This window comes from Brachyistius frenatus, unplaced genomic scaffold, assembly GCF_029030835.1.
Source record: "Brachyistius frenatus isolate BFR_SWC_R1_liver_20210118 unplaced genomic scaffold, ASM2903083v1 Contig_5, whole genome shotgun sequence".
NCBI lineage: Eukaryota > Metazoa > Chordata > Actinopteri > Embiotocidae > Brachyistius > Brachyistius frenatus.
The window spans coordinates 6,052,715-6,069,248 of NW_027210604.1; the positions used below are offsets into that span (position 1 = coordinate 6,052,715).

The window sequence follows — 16,534 nt, forward strand, 5'->3', positions numbered from 1 at the left end:
CCTGTTTCTCTCTGCCACGATGCCGATGACACTACTTCTGCTTCTCTGTCTGATTGAACCTTTGTTTGCCAGAAAACCTCCAGGTAAGAGCATGTAAAGACGATATATTCATTTTCTTTTAATTATAGGCAACTTATTTTATTAATACGAACTGTTTTAGCCTGTTTTAATGTCAGCAGTCATTTAAATTGCTTTCAGGCTTTTGGCAGATATAATTATATAATTTCATATTAGGTTATCCTGATTTCAATAATAACAATAATAATAATCCATAATAAACAAAAAATAACTTTACAATGTGGATTAGGCCTGTACGTATGATTGATTTTACCTATATATTTGGTAAATTTTCCCAAAATGAAGCCAACATTAGAAAGGTAGAGGGGGCACAACTGCCTTAACATATGATTAGACCTTAATATTTTCAATAATTACTATTATCAAATGGAATTAAATTGACTCTTTTTAAGGTAGAGCCCTTCTTCGTTGAAAATGCCAATTTCACGTAAATTCCCCTTGACGTGACTACACTTCCTTATGTGTGTGCGTGCAGGCAAGTGGGTGTGTGCATGTAGGAATGTATGTGTGTGTGTGCGTGCTTGCATAATGTTGGTAAATCATGGTTTCACAACGTATTTTCATCGCGAAACTATTCTATTGGGTCTCACCGCTCCTGTTTCTGACAGATGTGGACTGTTTGGTGGTGCAGCTGGAATATGTTCACTGTTTCTGGGATGCAAATGAGACACCAGAGGTCAATTACACCTTCTCCAGCTGGTTCGTAATTGTTAAAAAGAGCACTAGCAATCCTTGCCTCTTATACAGTGAAGTAAATAATGATTTGATCCCTTGCCGATTTTGTAAGTTTACCCACTGATAAAGAAATGAACGGTCTATAACTGTAATGGTAGGTTTATTTTAACAGTGAGAGACAGAATATAAAGAAAAAAAATCCAGAAAATCACATCATATAAAAGTAATAAATTGATTTGCATTTGATTGTGTGAAATAAGTATTTGATCCAGTAGCAAAACATGACTCAGTACTTGGTGGAGAATCCGTTGTTGGCAAGCACAGAGGTCAGACGTTTCTTGTAGTTGGTCACCAGGTTTGAACACATCTCAGGAGGGATTTTGGTCCTCTCCTCTTTGCAGATCCTCTCCAAATCCTTAAGGTCTGGAGGCTGTCGCTTGGCAACTTGAAGCTTCAGCTCCCTCCACAGATTTTCTACAGGATTAAGGTCCGGAGACTGGCTAGGCCACTCCATGACCTTATTGTGCTTCTTCTTGAGCCGCTCCTTTGTTGCCTTGGCCGTATGTTTTGTACGTACGACCCATTTTCAGTGTCCTGGCTGAGGGAAGGAGGTTCACGGTACATGGCCCCGTCCATCCTCCCCTCGATGCGGTGAAGTCGTCCAGTCCCCTTAGCAGAGAAACACCCCCAAAGCATAATGTTTCCACCTCCATGCTTTACGGTGGTGACGGTGTTCTTGGGGTTATAGTCAGCATTTCTCTTCCTCCAATCACGACGAGTCGAGTTGATGCCAAAGAGCTCGATTTTGGTCTCATCTGACCACATCACCTTCTCCCAAGCCTTCTCTGAATCATTCAGGTGTTCATTGGCAAACGTCAGACGGGCCTGTACATGTTCCTTCTTGAGCAGGGGACCTTGCAGCGCTGCAGGATTTTAATCCATTACGGCGTCGTGTGTTACCGATGGTTTTCTTGGTGACTGTGGTCCCGGCTGTCTTCAGATCATTAACAAGTTCCTCCCGTGTATTTCTGGGCTGATCCCTCACCTTTCTCATGATCATCGATAACCCACAAGGCGAGATCTTGTGCAGAGCTCCAGACCGAGAGTGATCGATGTTTCTTCCATTTCCGAATAATCTACAATCTTGTCCCTGACGTCCTCAGACAGCTCTTTGGTCTGCCCATGGTGGAGAGGTTGGAATCTGATTGATTGATTCTGTGGACAGGTGTCTTTTATACAGGTAATGAGTTGAGATTCTGAGTACTTTCTTAAAGCGAGAGGACTAATTGAACCGGTCTGTGGCAGCCAGAATTATTGCTGGTTGGTAGGGGATCAAATACTTATTTCACACAATCAAATGCAAATTAATTTATAACTTTTACATGATGTGATTTTCTGGATTTTCTTTTTTTATATTCTGTCTCTCACTTGAAATGAACCTACCATTACAATTATAGACCGTACATTTTTTTGTCAGTGTGAAAACTTACAAAATCGGCAAGGGATCAAATAATGATTTTCTTCACTGCAGCTGTTACTGCTCTGTGCATACATGTGATTTATCATGTCATTACTGAGGATGACAATTATAGGTTTGTCTTGCATTTTCTGTAAATAGGAATAAGCCACTTGATCACTTTTACTAATTTTTTTTTATGCTGAATATCAACTCATCAAGTCTTTGACCTTTTATGGGCCTTAAAACCATCACCAAGAAATGTAAAACTTGTGGCAACAGATTATGTTTATCTTAACTTTTACCAGGATGTGTCGTCTTTTATGTTACCCGTAAGCAACATGGTAACTAATATTGCCACTGCAGATTATCTGATTATCAAGTGATTCACTTAAGAATCCATGACAGCATAATTTTCTCCGTGCAAATTATGAAATTGTTATTTATGTACAGGTTCCACAATGACAAAGTGAAAACCAACTGCACCACCTATCTATCAAAGAACGGTGTGATTACTGGATGTAATCAGCCCTACAAGAAAACCGAAAGGTTCAGTACATTTTACGTCGATCTGGAATATGGCAACGAAACCTTTCGATCACAGCATGAACTTAAAAGCAAAGGTATGCACATTCACTGGGGTGGAACATAACATTGGACAATATTATTCAAACTAATGTCATTCTTAATTTTATTTGAGGGAGATATGTTTTACACCTACTGTTGCAACACAATTCCAACTCAAATCTATGATCTTTATATCAAGAAGGGAAAAACTATGCTAAAATGATCAGGCCATAAAATATAAACGTAAGCTCTGTTACCTTGCTGTCACATTCTCTATCACTGAATGTCTCTCATCTTCAGTCAAGTTATATCCACCAACCAACCTGACTATCAAGAATGAATCCGACTCCAACCTGTGGTTGTACTGGAACCAGACTGCTTCAGAATGTGTGGAGAGTGAAGTCCGCGTCACGACAAACACCAAGACAAGCAGAGTAGGCAATGCGAGTGAACACAAAAAAAGAGATGTTTTCATTTCTCATCATTGTTTTTCAATCTTTGCCTCTTGTTTGGTCTTTCATTCTTAACCTTTTGTCATCTCCACTCCGTTTTATTTGCCAGGTTCATGAAGTTAGTCGTGGGAGGCAGAATTACTGCATCAACTGGCCCTCCAGCACTTCTCGGTATGAGCTGCAAGTGCGCAGCAAAATGGGGACCACATGTGGGGAGTCTGAATCCTGGAGTGAGTGGAGTGACCCTGTGATTTGGGGATCCAACAATGGCACAGGTAAAATTAAAAAATGTCTGCTTTGCAAAAGAGCTCTACCAATCCCTGACTCCCATTTGCAACCAATAAAAACTGAAACATTGCCTATACAATCAATAATGAGGGCAATTTTTCCAAAATATTGTATTGTACTTTATTGTTATAAAGCAACTGGCATGACCACTAAACTGTTGCTAATCGGCTGTGCAATGCTGCAGATAGAATTTGGTTCGATGACTTAGTTTTCTACAGTCTAAGGGTTCAAATTTGCATCTATTGAGAATAAGGTCATTCACTTTTTCACAGAAGCATTGATGGTTACAAGTCAAAAGTGGGTCTAACTATGCTGCCACTTTATCAAAGGTAAAAGATTAAAGAGCAATTACAATCCACATCTCTTTACCCCCCTACAGAAACGAATCAAATGAATGGTATCGTGTCTGTGTGGATGCCTGTGCTGTGTGTGGTGGGTGCCTTCACCCTCCTCCTGCTGGTCTTGATGTTGTTGCACCATGAAAGGTGGGTTGACCTATATGTCATATAAATAGTGTCAGTTGTGTAAGAAGTAGTCCATTAAGTAAAGTTCCCATCCAAAAAAAAATCTATTTGAGTAAAAGTACAGAAGTAACAGCAAAATATAGTTAGAGTATTAAAGTAAAAGTACAGTTTTGGTCCTGCTGACTGATATATTATTACACATGACATTATTGGATTATTAATAGGGAAGCATCAGTATATGAGCAACATGTTAGGGAGCTTGGACAACTATATATCCAGTTTTATATCCAGGGACAGCAGATAAATGTATGGGTTCATCAGCTGAAACAAAGTTCTGATTCACAAATTTGTTTTCAGTTTTTGGATTTTTCCTCTAATCGTAGCACCTCAAATTGAACTAAATGCTTGTTATTTTCATCACTGAATGATGTTCACCATTATTTCACACTATTTTTAATAGTCTGTAATATGCTGTAGAATGTTAACTGTTTAAAGCAGCTGTAAATGTAAGTGATGATGGCAAAATATTCACATTTAGCCTCTTTCAATCATTTGACATTCAGTTTGCTGATGTTTTATGGCAAAAGTTAGGCCAACCACAGGCACATGCAGACGGCATTTAAAAAAAAATCATCAGTTTCATATCCTGACCTCACTCAACGATGGCACAGCAAATGAAAGTTAGATGGAGCTGTTCTTATTATTATCATCTGACAGTGAAAATGTCCCCAACTCCCACACAGGCTCCGAATCATCCTCATCCCCGTGGTTCCCAAGCCATCCCTCATCCCTCATGACATCGAGGTTAGTAGCATCCAGAGCGCTCCCTGAAATTCACAGTCACACAAAACATTGGTGTTCAGGTTGTCATTGAAGCGTTTGAAATAATTAAATGATAAGAGTTAGAGCTGCAGCTTGTGGATATTTCACTGGTCAAACTGGATTTATGAAAATTGTGATTTAAATTTTGACTTAATAATGATGCTTGAAAAGTCAGAGATCAGCAAAGTGATTACAATTCATGAGGAGAGAAGGATATGAATGTCTGTAACACATTTCATGGAGATCTATCACATAGTTGTCGACACATTTTATTCAAAACCACAAATGTGAACCTCATGATGGCACAAGAAGAATGGTCGAAGAACTGCCCAATCATTAGTTTACATCTTCTGGGAATGACAGATGTCTGAACAAAATGTCATAGAAACTGGTCCAGTAGTTGTTTAGATGACTCAGTGTTGACCGAAGAGGTTGGCCAATCATTTTGAACCGTGCTAACAGGATGGCTAAAAACAGAAATGCTGTGATCTTAAAATGACTATTTATTATAAATAAACGAGTTTCAATGAATTTAGTGAGCAACTGGTATTGACAATCAAGTGAAGTGACAACAAAACAAGTCATCCCCCTCCCCTGACCCCCCTCCTATTTTTTTTTTCAAGGATTGGTTCCAGTTCTCAAAAGGCCTGAAAGAGGGTTTTAAATCTGACTACAATGAACGTGCCTGCATTGTCCGCGAGTATTGCCAGGTCTCCCAGTCTGACAACGAGAGCTCTGACGGCTCCACCTTCTCCGTCACCACCGATCAAACCGACTGCTGCACCTCTGTGGTTGTGAATGAAGCAGAAGACTTGTCTGCCCCCTTTTCCTCCTCCACCTCCTCAGTCTCGTCTGAGGAGAACCAGCAGGTTTCCGTTTAGTCAGGGTTGGGTTCAACGATTCAGGATTTCTTATACTGACTCATCTCCTGCTCAACTGTAAGGATGAGAAAATGGGTAAATGATGAATGGCCAAGAAACCAGATTTCCTTGAGGCCCTTAAAAGCAAACAATTACATTAAAGCTATTGATTAATTAAAACGAATCAAACCCCCAGATAGACATTTTATGGGTAAAGAAAACAAAATTCATCAGTTTAAAATCTCATTAATATGCCTGATCCTATTACAACAGGGTCTGAGAGCTCCTGGGATCTACCTGGTAGATCACAATCTCCTGGTTGGAGACCCCTGCATTAGAATATCTTACCACAAATATACTCAGAACCACATTTCTATATCTATTTGCATCTTTGTCCACAAAATGCAAAGTGCTGATAAAGTTACTAGATATTTTAGGTATTTGTTCATCACCATTTTGAAGCACCAGCATTTTCTCTACCTTACATTTTTCCCTTTATCAGAAGTCTATTGATTTTGCTAAACAATTTAAAGTTTTTGTTTTGTTTTGTTTTTTAACCCTTTGAAGAGAGAAGTTGCAAATGTATCACACGTCTAAGCTTCATCATTGGGTCTGTTTTTTACCAGCTGAAATCATGGAGTTAGTGTTCACTTCAGCTGCATTGGAGCTCTGACTTACTTATGAGATATTTACTTAGAAGTGGTACAATATATTTTCCATTAATGTTACCATTTAAGGTCTGGACTTAAGAGGGCATGAGGAAAATACCATCTTAAAAATGGTCACTGATCTAAACCCCTCTCTTGTTGATAACAGGGAATGTAATTTGGACGAGGACGAGCCACACAAAAATGATTCTCGGAACACACGTATCAGCATACGTTCATTCTTTAGAACACTTACATTATATTTTAAACCCTGACCTCTTATTTTTCTTTATCTGCCAATTTGTATTTGTATTCTTCTTCTTAAACTGAGCTTGGCAATATGATGATAATGATGATGTGTATGTAGTATATCTAGTTTTCATATATTTGAACCTTTTTGCAAGACATGTATACAAGCATAAATCACAAAATCTTAATCCAAATAGACTCAATTTATATTCTGCACTATAGGATATAGTCCGCTTTGCAGGCTATAGCACTGGAGATATGATTTTATAATTAAATAATACGTTTGGAGAACTTGACTTACTCAAGAATTTTTTTTTTAATTTGTTTTGTGACATGTAAATGACCACTGGTATAGCTCTGTTAGTATTACATTAACCCATGTGTTGTTTCAGTCTTGGATGAATATCTTTAACAATATGTATTACTCAGCTATTTGTGTTAATACTTTTTGCTAGGAGTTTGTAACATATGAGAAATAATTTGCCAATGCCTACCAAATCATGATTGACTAAAAAAAAAATACACAAATTAACAAAAAATGCTATTGGCCTATTTGTACCACTGGGATTGCCAAATCTACAAAATCCATCCATATCCCTTCAGAATTATTATGTAACAGCATTGTTCCCAAATTGAGGGTAAATGCCAGATAAAGTTATAATCTGGCAAACCAAAGTGTGCTGTTGTTAAGGACTTCCAATTGACCCCAAAACATTCATGAATGGTTTGTTTTGCATGAATAAAGCCAGTAGTGAACTACTTGCCCTATTCGAAAGTAGCACAACATGATCAATACCCAGATGATACTGGACTCCTGAAATGATATCACTCGTAATTTTTGTATTGTTATCCACCTGAATATATATATATATATTTTAGTTTTAATGTCTCATTTCAATTTATTGGATGTTTTTGCAACCTGCTTTTTGTGTGTGTGTGTGTGTGTGTGTGTGTGTGTGTGTGTGTGTGTGTGTGTGTGTGTGTGTGTGTGTGTGTGTGTGTGTGTGTGTGTGTGTGTGTGTGTTTGTGCCCTGTTTCATTTGCTGATCCAGCTTTATTTCCCCTCATCGTTTTTTTGTTGTTGTTGTTGTTTTGTTTTTTTAAATAAATAGGCTAAAAAGTTCAGTCCCGTGAATTGAACATCTTGCAACAGCTTTGACACGAAGGCCGACGCGGTGCTGCTCTCTCTTCTCCGCCTCGTCCAGTTATCTCGGTTGTCCATTAGAGGGAGCGCGGAGTGTCCCGCACAGTACGGAAACTGAGTCAACGCATTTTCCAGATTGAAGAAGGGCAGGGCGCAGGGCGGCTGGCCCCCGCAAGAAGAGAAAAGCGATACGAGTCAGCTGCCTTCTTCTTCTTCCCCCCCCCACCCCCGGGTCTGAAACCGAAGCAGCTTTAAATCGCAAGTCAATCGATGCCTTTCAGATGAGATTTAAGACTTCGCCGTGTATTTAGTTGGTTTGACGCTGAATTCTCCGCTGGTCGTCTCTGCTCTTCCTTCCGTCCTCTTCCCCCCCCCCCCAACCCAACCCTCCCCACACACCCCCCCCCCCCAAAAAAAAGAAAAACATTACATCCGACAAGATGTCAGATCCTGTGGTGGCCGACACTCGCCGGTTGAATTCCAAGCCTCAGGACCTGACGGACGCCTACGGGCCCCCCAGCAATTTTCTGGAAATAGACGTTTATGATCCGCAAATCGTCGGCGTCGGACGGAACCGTTACACAACTTACGAAGTTCGCATGAGGGTAGGTGTTTGTGGGGTTGTTTCTTTTTTTTTTTTTGGGTATCTGCTAAGCTAACTAGTAATTACAGTGTTGTTGCTAGCCACTAGCACGCTTTTTTTTTTTTAGCCGCCGAAGTTACCACGGGAACCGGGCTGTGACGTTGACGTCACGCGCCCAGAGAAGCCCAAGGTAGCGCGGGAGTACAAATAAATCCAGGACCGGGGATCGTCTGCGGCCTTGCGAGTCGAGGAGGAGGGGAGGTGGGGGTGGGGGTGGGTTTGTCTGTGATTTGTTGACTTAGTGGCGCGTCGAAGTTTCACGAACGTACGCGGTTTAAAAAGCACATTTAAAAAAAAAAAAAAAAAAATCAAGTAAGTTTTAAGTCTTTTATACTAACTCCTGTGCGGTTAGCTCGTCCGCGTTCAATTCAATGAAACGTAAAGCTAACCGCTAGCGTTACTGTCAACATAATTAAAAAAAAAAAAAAAAAGGACGAGCTAAATTAACATCGTCTTCGTATATAAACGTATATAAATGTGTCGATGCGTGTATCAAACGCAGCCAGACCGGGTAGTACTCTTTGAATAGCGTTAAACATGAAGAGAAGAATGACATTTTAAGCTGTGGAGCTACAAAAAAAAAAAAAAAAATGAGCAACGCTTAACAATTTCGGTGTTTTTTATGGAAACGGGGAGAAAAGACACTCTGGAAAAGTTTGGCACCTAATTTATGGAGCGAGTGATATCGGTTCTGTTTGAAATAAATTCAGATGCATGTTTAACTTCCTCGTTAGGGAGAGAGGTCAGTTCAACTTAATAAACGTGCGAGATAGAAAATCACTTACACAGCTCGTTTTTTTTTTTTTTTTTTTTTTTGAAGGGAACGGGTTCAGAGATCTGATGCTGACACAGTAAGACACAGTCATTGCGTAATTGCTACTTACCAGGCCCCGTCTTGCCTACAAATCCTCATTTTGTAATGCAGCTGTCTCCCTGGAGAGTTTGCCCACCACAATATAAACAAGTTGCTGTTTTTTTCCCCCACACACTTGAATGTTTCTATTCAGAAACAACTCTCAGAGAGCCATTGTTTGGTGTTTTACCTTGTGAAGGGATCACGTAAGGGCGGTTTAGCAGTTTGAGATAATGGCCCTGTTTACAATTACATACAAATCTAGTTAACAGTCTGGTTAACAGACTTCAGAAAAGCTTTCTGCAAAAAAAAAAAAAAAAAAATCCTGTCATGTGAGGACTGCCCACATCTCTTTTTAATTGTAAAATTGAATATGACATACCATGTGATGTGAAGATTATTGGCCTCTTTGAATTTTTAACCTTTCACCTCTTGCTGACGTTCAGTAAATCTTAAGCGTTGCATCAACGGCCCATACAGTAATAACGACGCAAATAGTCATTAGTCTTGCAGCAGTAGATGCAAAATATTCAGGGTTAGCGTGTCATCCTAATTGTGGACTTTTATGCCAACAGTTTAGTCAGTCACAATAGCTGCCAGTTGTTTATCACGCCTGAGTATTTACGCTAAACCTTTTTTTTTCCTTCTCTTCATAGACAAACCTTCCCATTTTCAAATTGAAGGATTCCTGTGTGAGAAGAAGATACAGTGACTTCGAGTGGTTAAAGAACGAGCTGGAAAGAGACAGTAAGGTGAGTAAAGTCGAATGATTTGAGCAGCCCGGTGCAAACGAGTAGTTGCGATGATCTGATGAGGGATGTTGTCATTGTTACAGGTGGGAAAATAGGATCCTGTTCATTATGTAAAATAGGAACCGCATTTTGCTGCAAGTTTTGTACTTGTGTGAATATAGCAAAAGAAATTAAATGTGTGGAATTATCATACACGTTTACATGCACAAAGCTTCTCAATAAGCTTATTATGCGAGCTCAAATTCACTGGTGGGAATGGCTGTCGTGTGGACTTTATAGAACAAAGTAGTGTGGCTTTTTCCCCATTTATTGGTGTTGACCCCCGCCCCCTTCAGATTGTAGTACCACCTCTGCCGGGCAAAGCCCTGAAGAGACAGTTGCCATTCCGCGGAGATGAGGGCCTTTTTGAGGAGTCCTTCATAGAGGAGCGGCGATCGGGCCTGGAGCAGTTCATCAACAGGTCAGCCAACTCATACCAGAGTGTACATACCAAAGTGGTTTTAGGTGATGAAAATATTTGACATAAGTAAAATGTGGTGAATGTGAATTGTGAATTGTCATGGTTATCTGATAACAGATCCACAAGACTGATGTGTATTATGCTGTCGCAGAGCTCTGTGGGTAAAGCATGTGTCAAAGCTGTTGTTGTGTTTGCAGCCTCAACATTTCTTGGCCTAAACAGAAATTTACTAGAGTTAGAAATTGCCAAAAAAAAAAAAAAAAGAGTTGTTGAGCCCTGCACAACAAGCTAAATCTAATCTGGTTCCCGGAAAAAGGAACTCTAACTATCTCAACCAGGTCAACCCAAAGGAGCACGCACCTACTATCACTCATTTTAAATGCTTCATGCAGACTATTGAAAAGAAAGGATAGTTGAGTGAGTCTTGTCTATTGTGTGTCTGTGTGTATGTTCCTGTAGAATTGCAGGTCACCCCTTGGCCCAGAACGAGCGCTGTCTTCACATGTTTCTGCAGGAGGAAAGCATTGACCGCAACTACATTCCTGGAAAAGTACGACACTAGGGTTACTTAGGGAGATGGGCAGGTGGGGGTTAAACTATGGGGTTGTAGACGGGGCTGCATTTTGCCTTTCTCTTCCCTCACGACTTCTCTCAATCTCTCTTTCTGCCTCCTCATCCCCCCCCCCCCCTCTCTCTCTCTTTCTTTCTCTCTTTCTCTCACTCAGCATGTACCATTAAATACTCATATTCACTTTAGAAAATGTTCTTGTGCTCTACATGAGGACATGTTGATAAAGAACACTCTGTGAAACCTGTCTCCGGTGTGCATTTGTTTTATAACTACAGTAAGGAACACTCCCTCGGTAGTTGGCAGTGCATTGTGAATATTTGGTTCTTAGTCACAGTTTTCCGGAATGAAAATAATGTATAATACGTTCAGACTTTCCCCGATGAGTGTCATATATTCACGATAGTACTATAATGTGAATAAAGTAGAATAATGTCTAAATATGTGTGCCGACGCTAATGTGTACCATAGGGATGCGTGCAATCTGTAAATGAGAGTTCTGACCCTGTTTTGTTCTCTTCTTTTTTTTCTTTTTATGTTTTTTTTAGGTATGAATGAAGTAAGTTTGCTTTATTTGATCATGTCTCTTAAGAACTTTCTGGAAGTTGCTGCATGGGCACTGCAAAGACCAAAGGCGATAGTTCACAAGTACTTGAGTAAAACAATGCTAATACCATATATGAGTGAACACTGAGATCTTTCGGCATTCTACCATTTTACCTTGTAAATATGCCACACATAGTCCCCCTGGTTGTACAGAAAAACAACCGGTTATTCCCCCCAAAATGTTGGAGTGATCATGGTGTGTTGCAAAGGGGAAACATTTTGCAAGCCAGCTTTGCATTACTTTGTTTCCCAGCATGTCGATAAAGTTAATATAAATCAGTTTTGAATTGAGTGTATTAAAACTGATCAGCTGCTTCTCAGAAACTGGCTTGCAGAAGTTTTTCATTTCAGTGGGAAAGACAAACCACCTCTAGTGTTTTTGAGTTCTGTGAACTATTGTTTAAAAGGGAATAATTACCCATAATGAGCTCTTTTCTCTTCAAACTAATACTGATACTTTGCCATTATCAACTGCACTAATCATTGGCTGCATGGCACGCTTGCACGCTGTCTTGGCAACATTTTTGTGTTGGTCTCGCTGATCAATTATTTCACATGCCTCTAATCACCATTCATTTGCTTGATCTGTTGATTCAGATCTTTATTCCCCAAAATTCTGATTTTGTTTTCGACACAAAATTGTACGTCTGAAAAACAAAGCAGCTTATTCTACCGTCATGGAAATCTTGATATGTTCAAGTTAAACATTGCATTTCGAGTCTGCTAGTTAACATGAAACATCAACAGTTCATTAGACAAACTTCATGTCTAATGAATGAAATCAGTAGAATTGAAAGTCCATACATTTAGCAGTTTACAAAAAAAAACAACAACATTGTTTTCTTCTTAATTGGTCACAGGCAAGTCTTGAAACACAAATAGCGTCATGGAATTTTTGCAAAATTAAATATGTGCGTTGCACGATGCTTATTAGTGACGTCTGCTGCACAGGACACGGCTTTTCAGTTCGGACACCATGTTCCGAAAACTGCACGCAGTCCTGCGTAACGTACCTTTTTTGACTCCGAATTAGATCTGCTGTCACAATGTCTGTCACCTGCATGCCATGAGAGTCCAGACATTTAGGTCCAGAAAGTGTCACTCTAAACACAACGCATGAAGAAAATACTGTAATATTTCTTGCACCTCCTGACGCCAAGTAAAACGTAGAAGTAAACATGTCCAGTGGTGTTCCAGGACGTAATGACACTGAATTCTTTAAAAGAAAAGGAGCTGCTCTACTGTATGGACCCCACCCCACCCCCATCCCCCTCGTGCTCATCTTGTGATTTTATCTGTGAATAATTACGTTAGTCACTAGATTCTGCTTAAAAAGACTCAATTAAAGAGCGCTGAATGTATTGACCTGTAGCTCAAACATGTTTCTATATCATTTCTAATGTTCTTCTCTTTCTCTCTCTCTTTTATTTCAAAGACAGTACAGACTGCTGCACATGCCCCATGTACATTTATTTCTACATCACATCATTATAAAGCTGATGGGAATGTCAGAGCTGATAAGTATCAACGGAGCTAGGAAAAACACTGCTATTGCTCCCTGACAAGAGATCCAATGTATAAATTGTTTGATGTCTTCACTCAGTCATTCCACATACTGTATGTACATTATTTTGAATCGGTAATCAATGAAAAAGACATTTGTTCCATATATTTTCTAGCCATTTTATCATAGAATCTTTTTTTTTTTTTTTTTTTTTTTTTTTTTTTACAGTGATGATTATGTTTTCTGTCTTTAGAATTAATTTGATCAGTTTAAAAAAAAAAAAAAAAAGAAAGAAAGTTACGTCCTGCCTTGATTGGTGTTTTCTTTTGCTATAACGAAGATGCGATTTTTGATGATGACCTCCCAAAGTCGAGCAACATGTAGCATCATGAAAGAAAAAAAAAAAGACAGTGACCAGTTATACCAGTCAGTATATTTTCCCCCTGAGTGTTATGCTCTGGACTCGCTCTTATATAGGAACTTTTCATGATGATTTGTTTGAACTCTGCCGTCTAAGTTGCGTCATCACGCCTACATTTTGGCTGTTTTCAAATCGGCTATTGGGAATGTTAAGTTAAGCAAATAACCATATCTAAGCACTGTGACAAGAGGTTCATTATATGAACAATATTTCATTGTTTAAAAGGCATAATCAGCATCTGGTTTATTGATCTACAAAATGAGGCTTTTTTTTTTGTGCTTATTTTCAGCTGTTTTATTCTTTCTATCAATATTATTGTGAAGTGTATTAATACATGCTATCATTGCAGTTCCACTAAGGGTGACGAGGAACTTCCTTGTTAATTCTGTCCATCGATTAAATTTCCTGCTGCCTGCTGAGTCATGTCTCCGTTCAATTTTGGGGAGGAGAGAAATGGATGCAAACATCACCGAGACTCACCATTCAGTAGGTGATTAGAGCGTCACGCTGAGGGGAAGTGAGGTGGATCAGAGGGAGAGTCAGAGGTGCTTGATGAAAGGCTTCAGACTGGCAGGTGACCTAATTTACTAATTACACGAAGAGAAGGAAAACATGGAAGAGGTTGAAAAGTTTCACTGCATTTAAAGCGGACAGTTGTTTTTGATTTGTTTCCTTTCTGAAAGATACTGGTGTGGTGAACGGGGTTTAACACCGTTTCACTTTGTAAAAAAAAAAAAAAAAAAAATCCCTTCATTGATTTATTTTTGTTATTGTTTTTTTAAACGGTTAAACTAATGTCCTGATAAAACGCGAACACAATTTCAGCCCTCTTGTACTCTGCGTATCGTGAAGGGTTGTGGAGTTATTTTTATTTTTTATTGTTGAACATTTTATCAAAAAAACATGGGACAAATTTTGAAAATTGATTTATCATAGACAACGGTATAAAGTCATTCAAACTAGCTCTGCCTTAACCAACACATTAAATAGCGTCTTGCACGTGGCGTCTATAATAATAATAATAATAATAACCATCATCCAATATTGTACAGAATGGGCCGTTCAGTATAATTTTGGATTGTACTGAATAATTTTGATGATAATACACACTTACTTTTATTTCAGTAAATATTTGAATTCAGGGCTCTTAAGATAGATCGAGATATCTTTTGAAGACAAAACCATTCATTTCTTATTTAAGAAAACAACAGATAAGTAACTGTTAGCTGCTGACTTGTGCTGCAAAGGACTTTGAAAATAGAATATGAATTCAGGATGAGGAAAAAATGAAGGTCAATCTCCTCTTTTCTGACCCCTCTTGAATATCATGCAGAAATTGTCCCGCGTAGGTGCATTCATCGTCAGCAACAGTGTCCTAAAAACTTTACTAGACTTTGCAACAAATGTAAACATATCAATAAGCAAGATTAATCGTAATAAAGCGCATTCAGTACTTATAAAGACAAATATATAATTAGAGTAGCTACGGTCCCAGTGGAGCAAGTAAAAAATACCATTTGGGGTGCAGGAGGGAAGCATCTAAATGTGGCATTTCAGCAGCAAGACTCCCTCTTTGTGATTCACTTAACATGACTTTTAAACTCCTCTAATCTTTTTCTTGCCGTCGTTGGTGTTCAGGAAATGCAGGGATTAACTGGTGAAGGGAAATTCTGGCCACAGGTGGATTAAAGTTATCCCAGAATAGTGATCTTGTGATGCAGATCTTGAACTGTAGGTGATCCAAAGTAGGCACGGCTCTTAATTGGACACAATCGTGGTTTCCACATGAATAAAAAAAACCAAAATTAAGAACAGTAGATCCATACAGTGCACAACCTGTGTGCCACTGAACTAAGCAACATTCCCTTTAAAAACAAATAGGGAAAGTTCAGTTTATTCATACATTCCTAAATCACGGCTTTTAAGACGGGGTTGTTGTTTTTTTTCTGACCATTTGTACAGCATGCAAAACTGTCTATTCAGCAGCAGCCAGCAACAGAACATGGAACCCTCATGCACATGGATGCGTACGTATCAGTCGACAGACGCAGAAGTAGGAATATGTATTTGATCTCTACTTTTGGAATTATCACAGGAAATTCTGCCGTTCTGCACATTTACTGCTACTTCAGCTACAGCATACCACTCATAAAGAGTATTAAATTAGTTGTGAGGAATTATTGTCTCGTAAACTTGATAATAATGATGCTTTCACGATACTGTTTGACTCATGAAATGAAAGAATGTGCAGGAACCCTGGGATACATACACCGACCGTGACCTTCCTCCCCTGTGAGCACCGTGACCTATAAAACTAGTGAGCTTTGATGTGTTGGCCCTTGTCCCGAGTAATGAAAGTGGGCAGACAGGATGGACATTAAGGGGCCAAGGCAGAGATTAGGTGGTGTTTTGTTAGCCGCTTTAACTGTGGAGCCCAGTGTGCAGCCGTGACGCTTGTTGTGCTTTCCGAGACACCCAGTTGGGTTAGCTTGATAAAGTGGAAGTAAATTGAAAGAGCAACCCAAAGCAGTGTGACTGGGCAAGCACAAAAGGTGAGACGAGTGGCTACTATAGTACCATCGGAAAAAGTGCAATGGATGGAAAGGGAGAAAATGTACAAACCCAAGTTATCTCTGGTTAGAGTCAAAGGCATGATAAAAAAAAAAAAAAAACCCGCATTGAGCATTTAATAGGAACAGAACCTATTAAAAAATAGAAAACCACTCCTTGACACATAAAAAGAACAAACAATTCACAACGACCAGCAACAATTAAAAAGTAAAGAAAAGCACCATTTCATTGGCTTGGCTTGCACATTTACTCACACAGAGAAACCCATTCCTTAGGCCAGTCTAATCCTTCATTTCTCTTTTTTTAGTCCCATCTTCAGTACAAATCTGTCAGATGGACACTTTAAAGAGCTATAAATAAATTCAGACAGTTCAAATTATGTTTTCTGTTTGCATGGCTGCACTAACTAGGCAAAGTGGGCAGGGGCTCCAAAGTCTCCTTTTTATTGTCACAA

The 16,534-nt window shown here is 39.2% G+C and overlaps 2 protein-coding genes and 1 long non-coding RNA gene across 5 annotated transcripts in view; 2 read left to right on the forward strand and 1 right to left on the reverse strand.

Moving 5' to 3' along the window:
* Window positions 1-5,683, forward strand: LOC138632717 (cytokine receptor common subunit gamma-like). 2 transcript variants are annotated; one of them, XM_069718497.1, is made up of 8 exons: window positions 1-83; window positions 687-777; window positions 2,663-2,832; window positions 3,077-3,210; window positions 3,338-3,503; window positions 3,896-4,001; window positions 4,724-4,784; window positions 5,426-5,683. In XM_069718497.1, exons 1-8 carry the CDS (start codon window positions 20-22, stop codon window positions 5,681-5,683), a joined length of 1,050 nt encoding a protein of 349 aa, XP_069574598.1. In that variant the 5' UTR covers window positions 1-19. The 2 variants fall into 2 exon arrangements, with proteins under 2 accessions (XP_069574598.1, XP_069574605.1); XM_069718504.1 differs by lacking the exon at window positions 1-83 and having other exon boundaries at window positions 690-754.
* The window catches only part of LOC138632825 (uncharacterized), a 15,841-nt gene continuing 2,918 nt past the window's right edge, over window positions 3,612-16,534 (reverse strand). Inside the window, exons 2-3 of the long non-coding RNA XR_011311838.1 lie at window positions 5,488-5,654; window positions 3,612-4,807 (exon numbers count right to left, since the gene is read on the reverse strand). This is a non-coding gene — a long non-coding RNA (uncharacterized lncRNA). The remainder of the gene's footprint in view (window positions 4,808-5,487; window positions 5,655-16,534) is intronic.
* snx12 (sorting nexin 12) overlaps window positions 8,119-16,534 on the forward strand; it is a 22,151-nt gene continuing 13,735 nt past the window's right edge. Inside the window, exons 1-5 of one of the 2 annotated variants that reach the window (XM_069718626.1) lie at window positions 8,119-8,307; window positions 9,855-9,950; window positions 10,286-10,410; window positions 10,870-10,960; window positions 13,020-13,928. In XM_069718626.1, coding sequence (XP_069574727.1) covers window positions 8,143-8,307; window positions 9,855-9,950; window positions 10,286-10,410; window positions 10,870-10,960; window positions 13,020-13,121 — 579 coding nt within the window. In that variant the 5' untranslated portion in view covers window positions 8,119-8,142 and the 3' untranslated portion in view covers window positions 13,122-13,928. Of the gene's footprint in view, window positions 8,308-9,854; window positions 9,951-10,285; window positions 10,411-10,869; window positions 10,978-13,019; window positions 13,929-16,534 lie in introns of those variants that run through there. The other variant, XM_069718618.1, reaches the window with a different exon arrangement.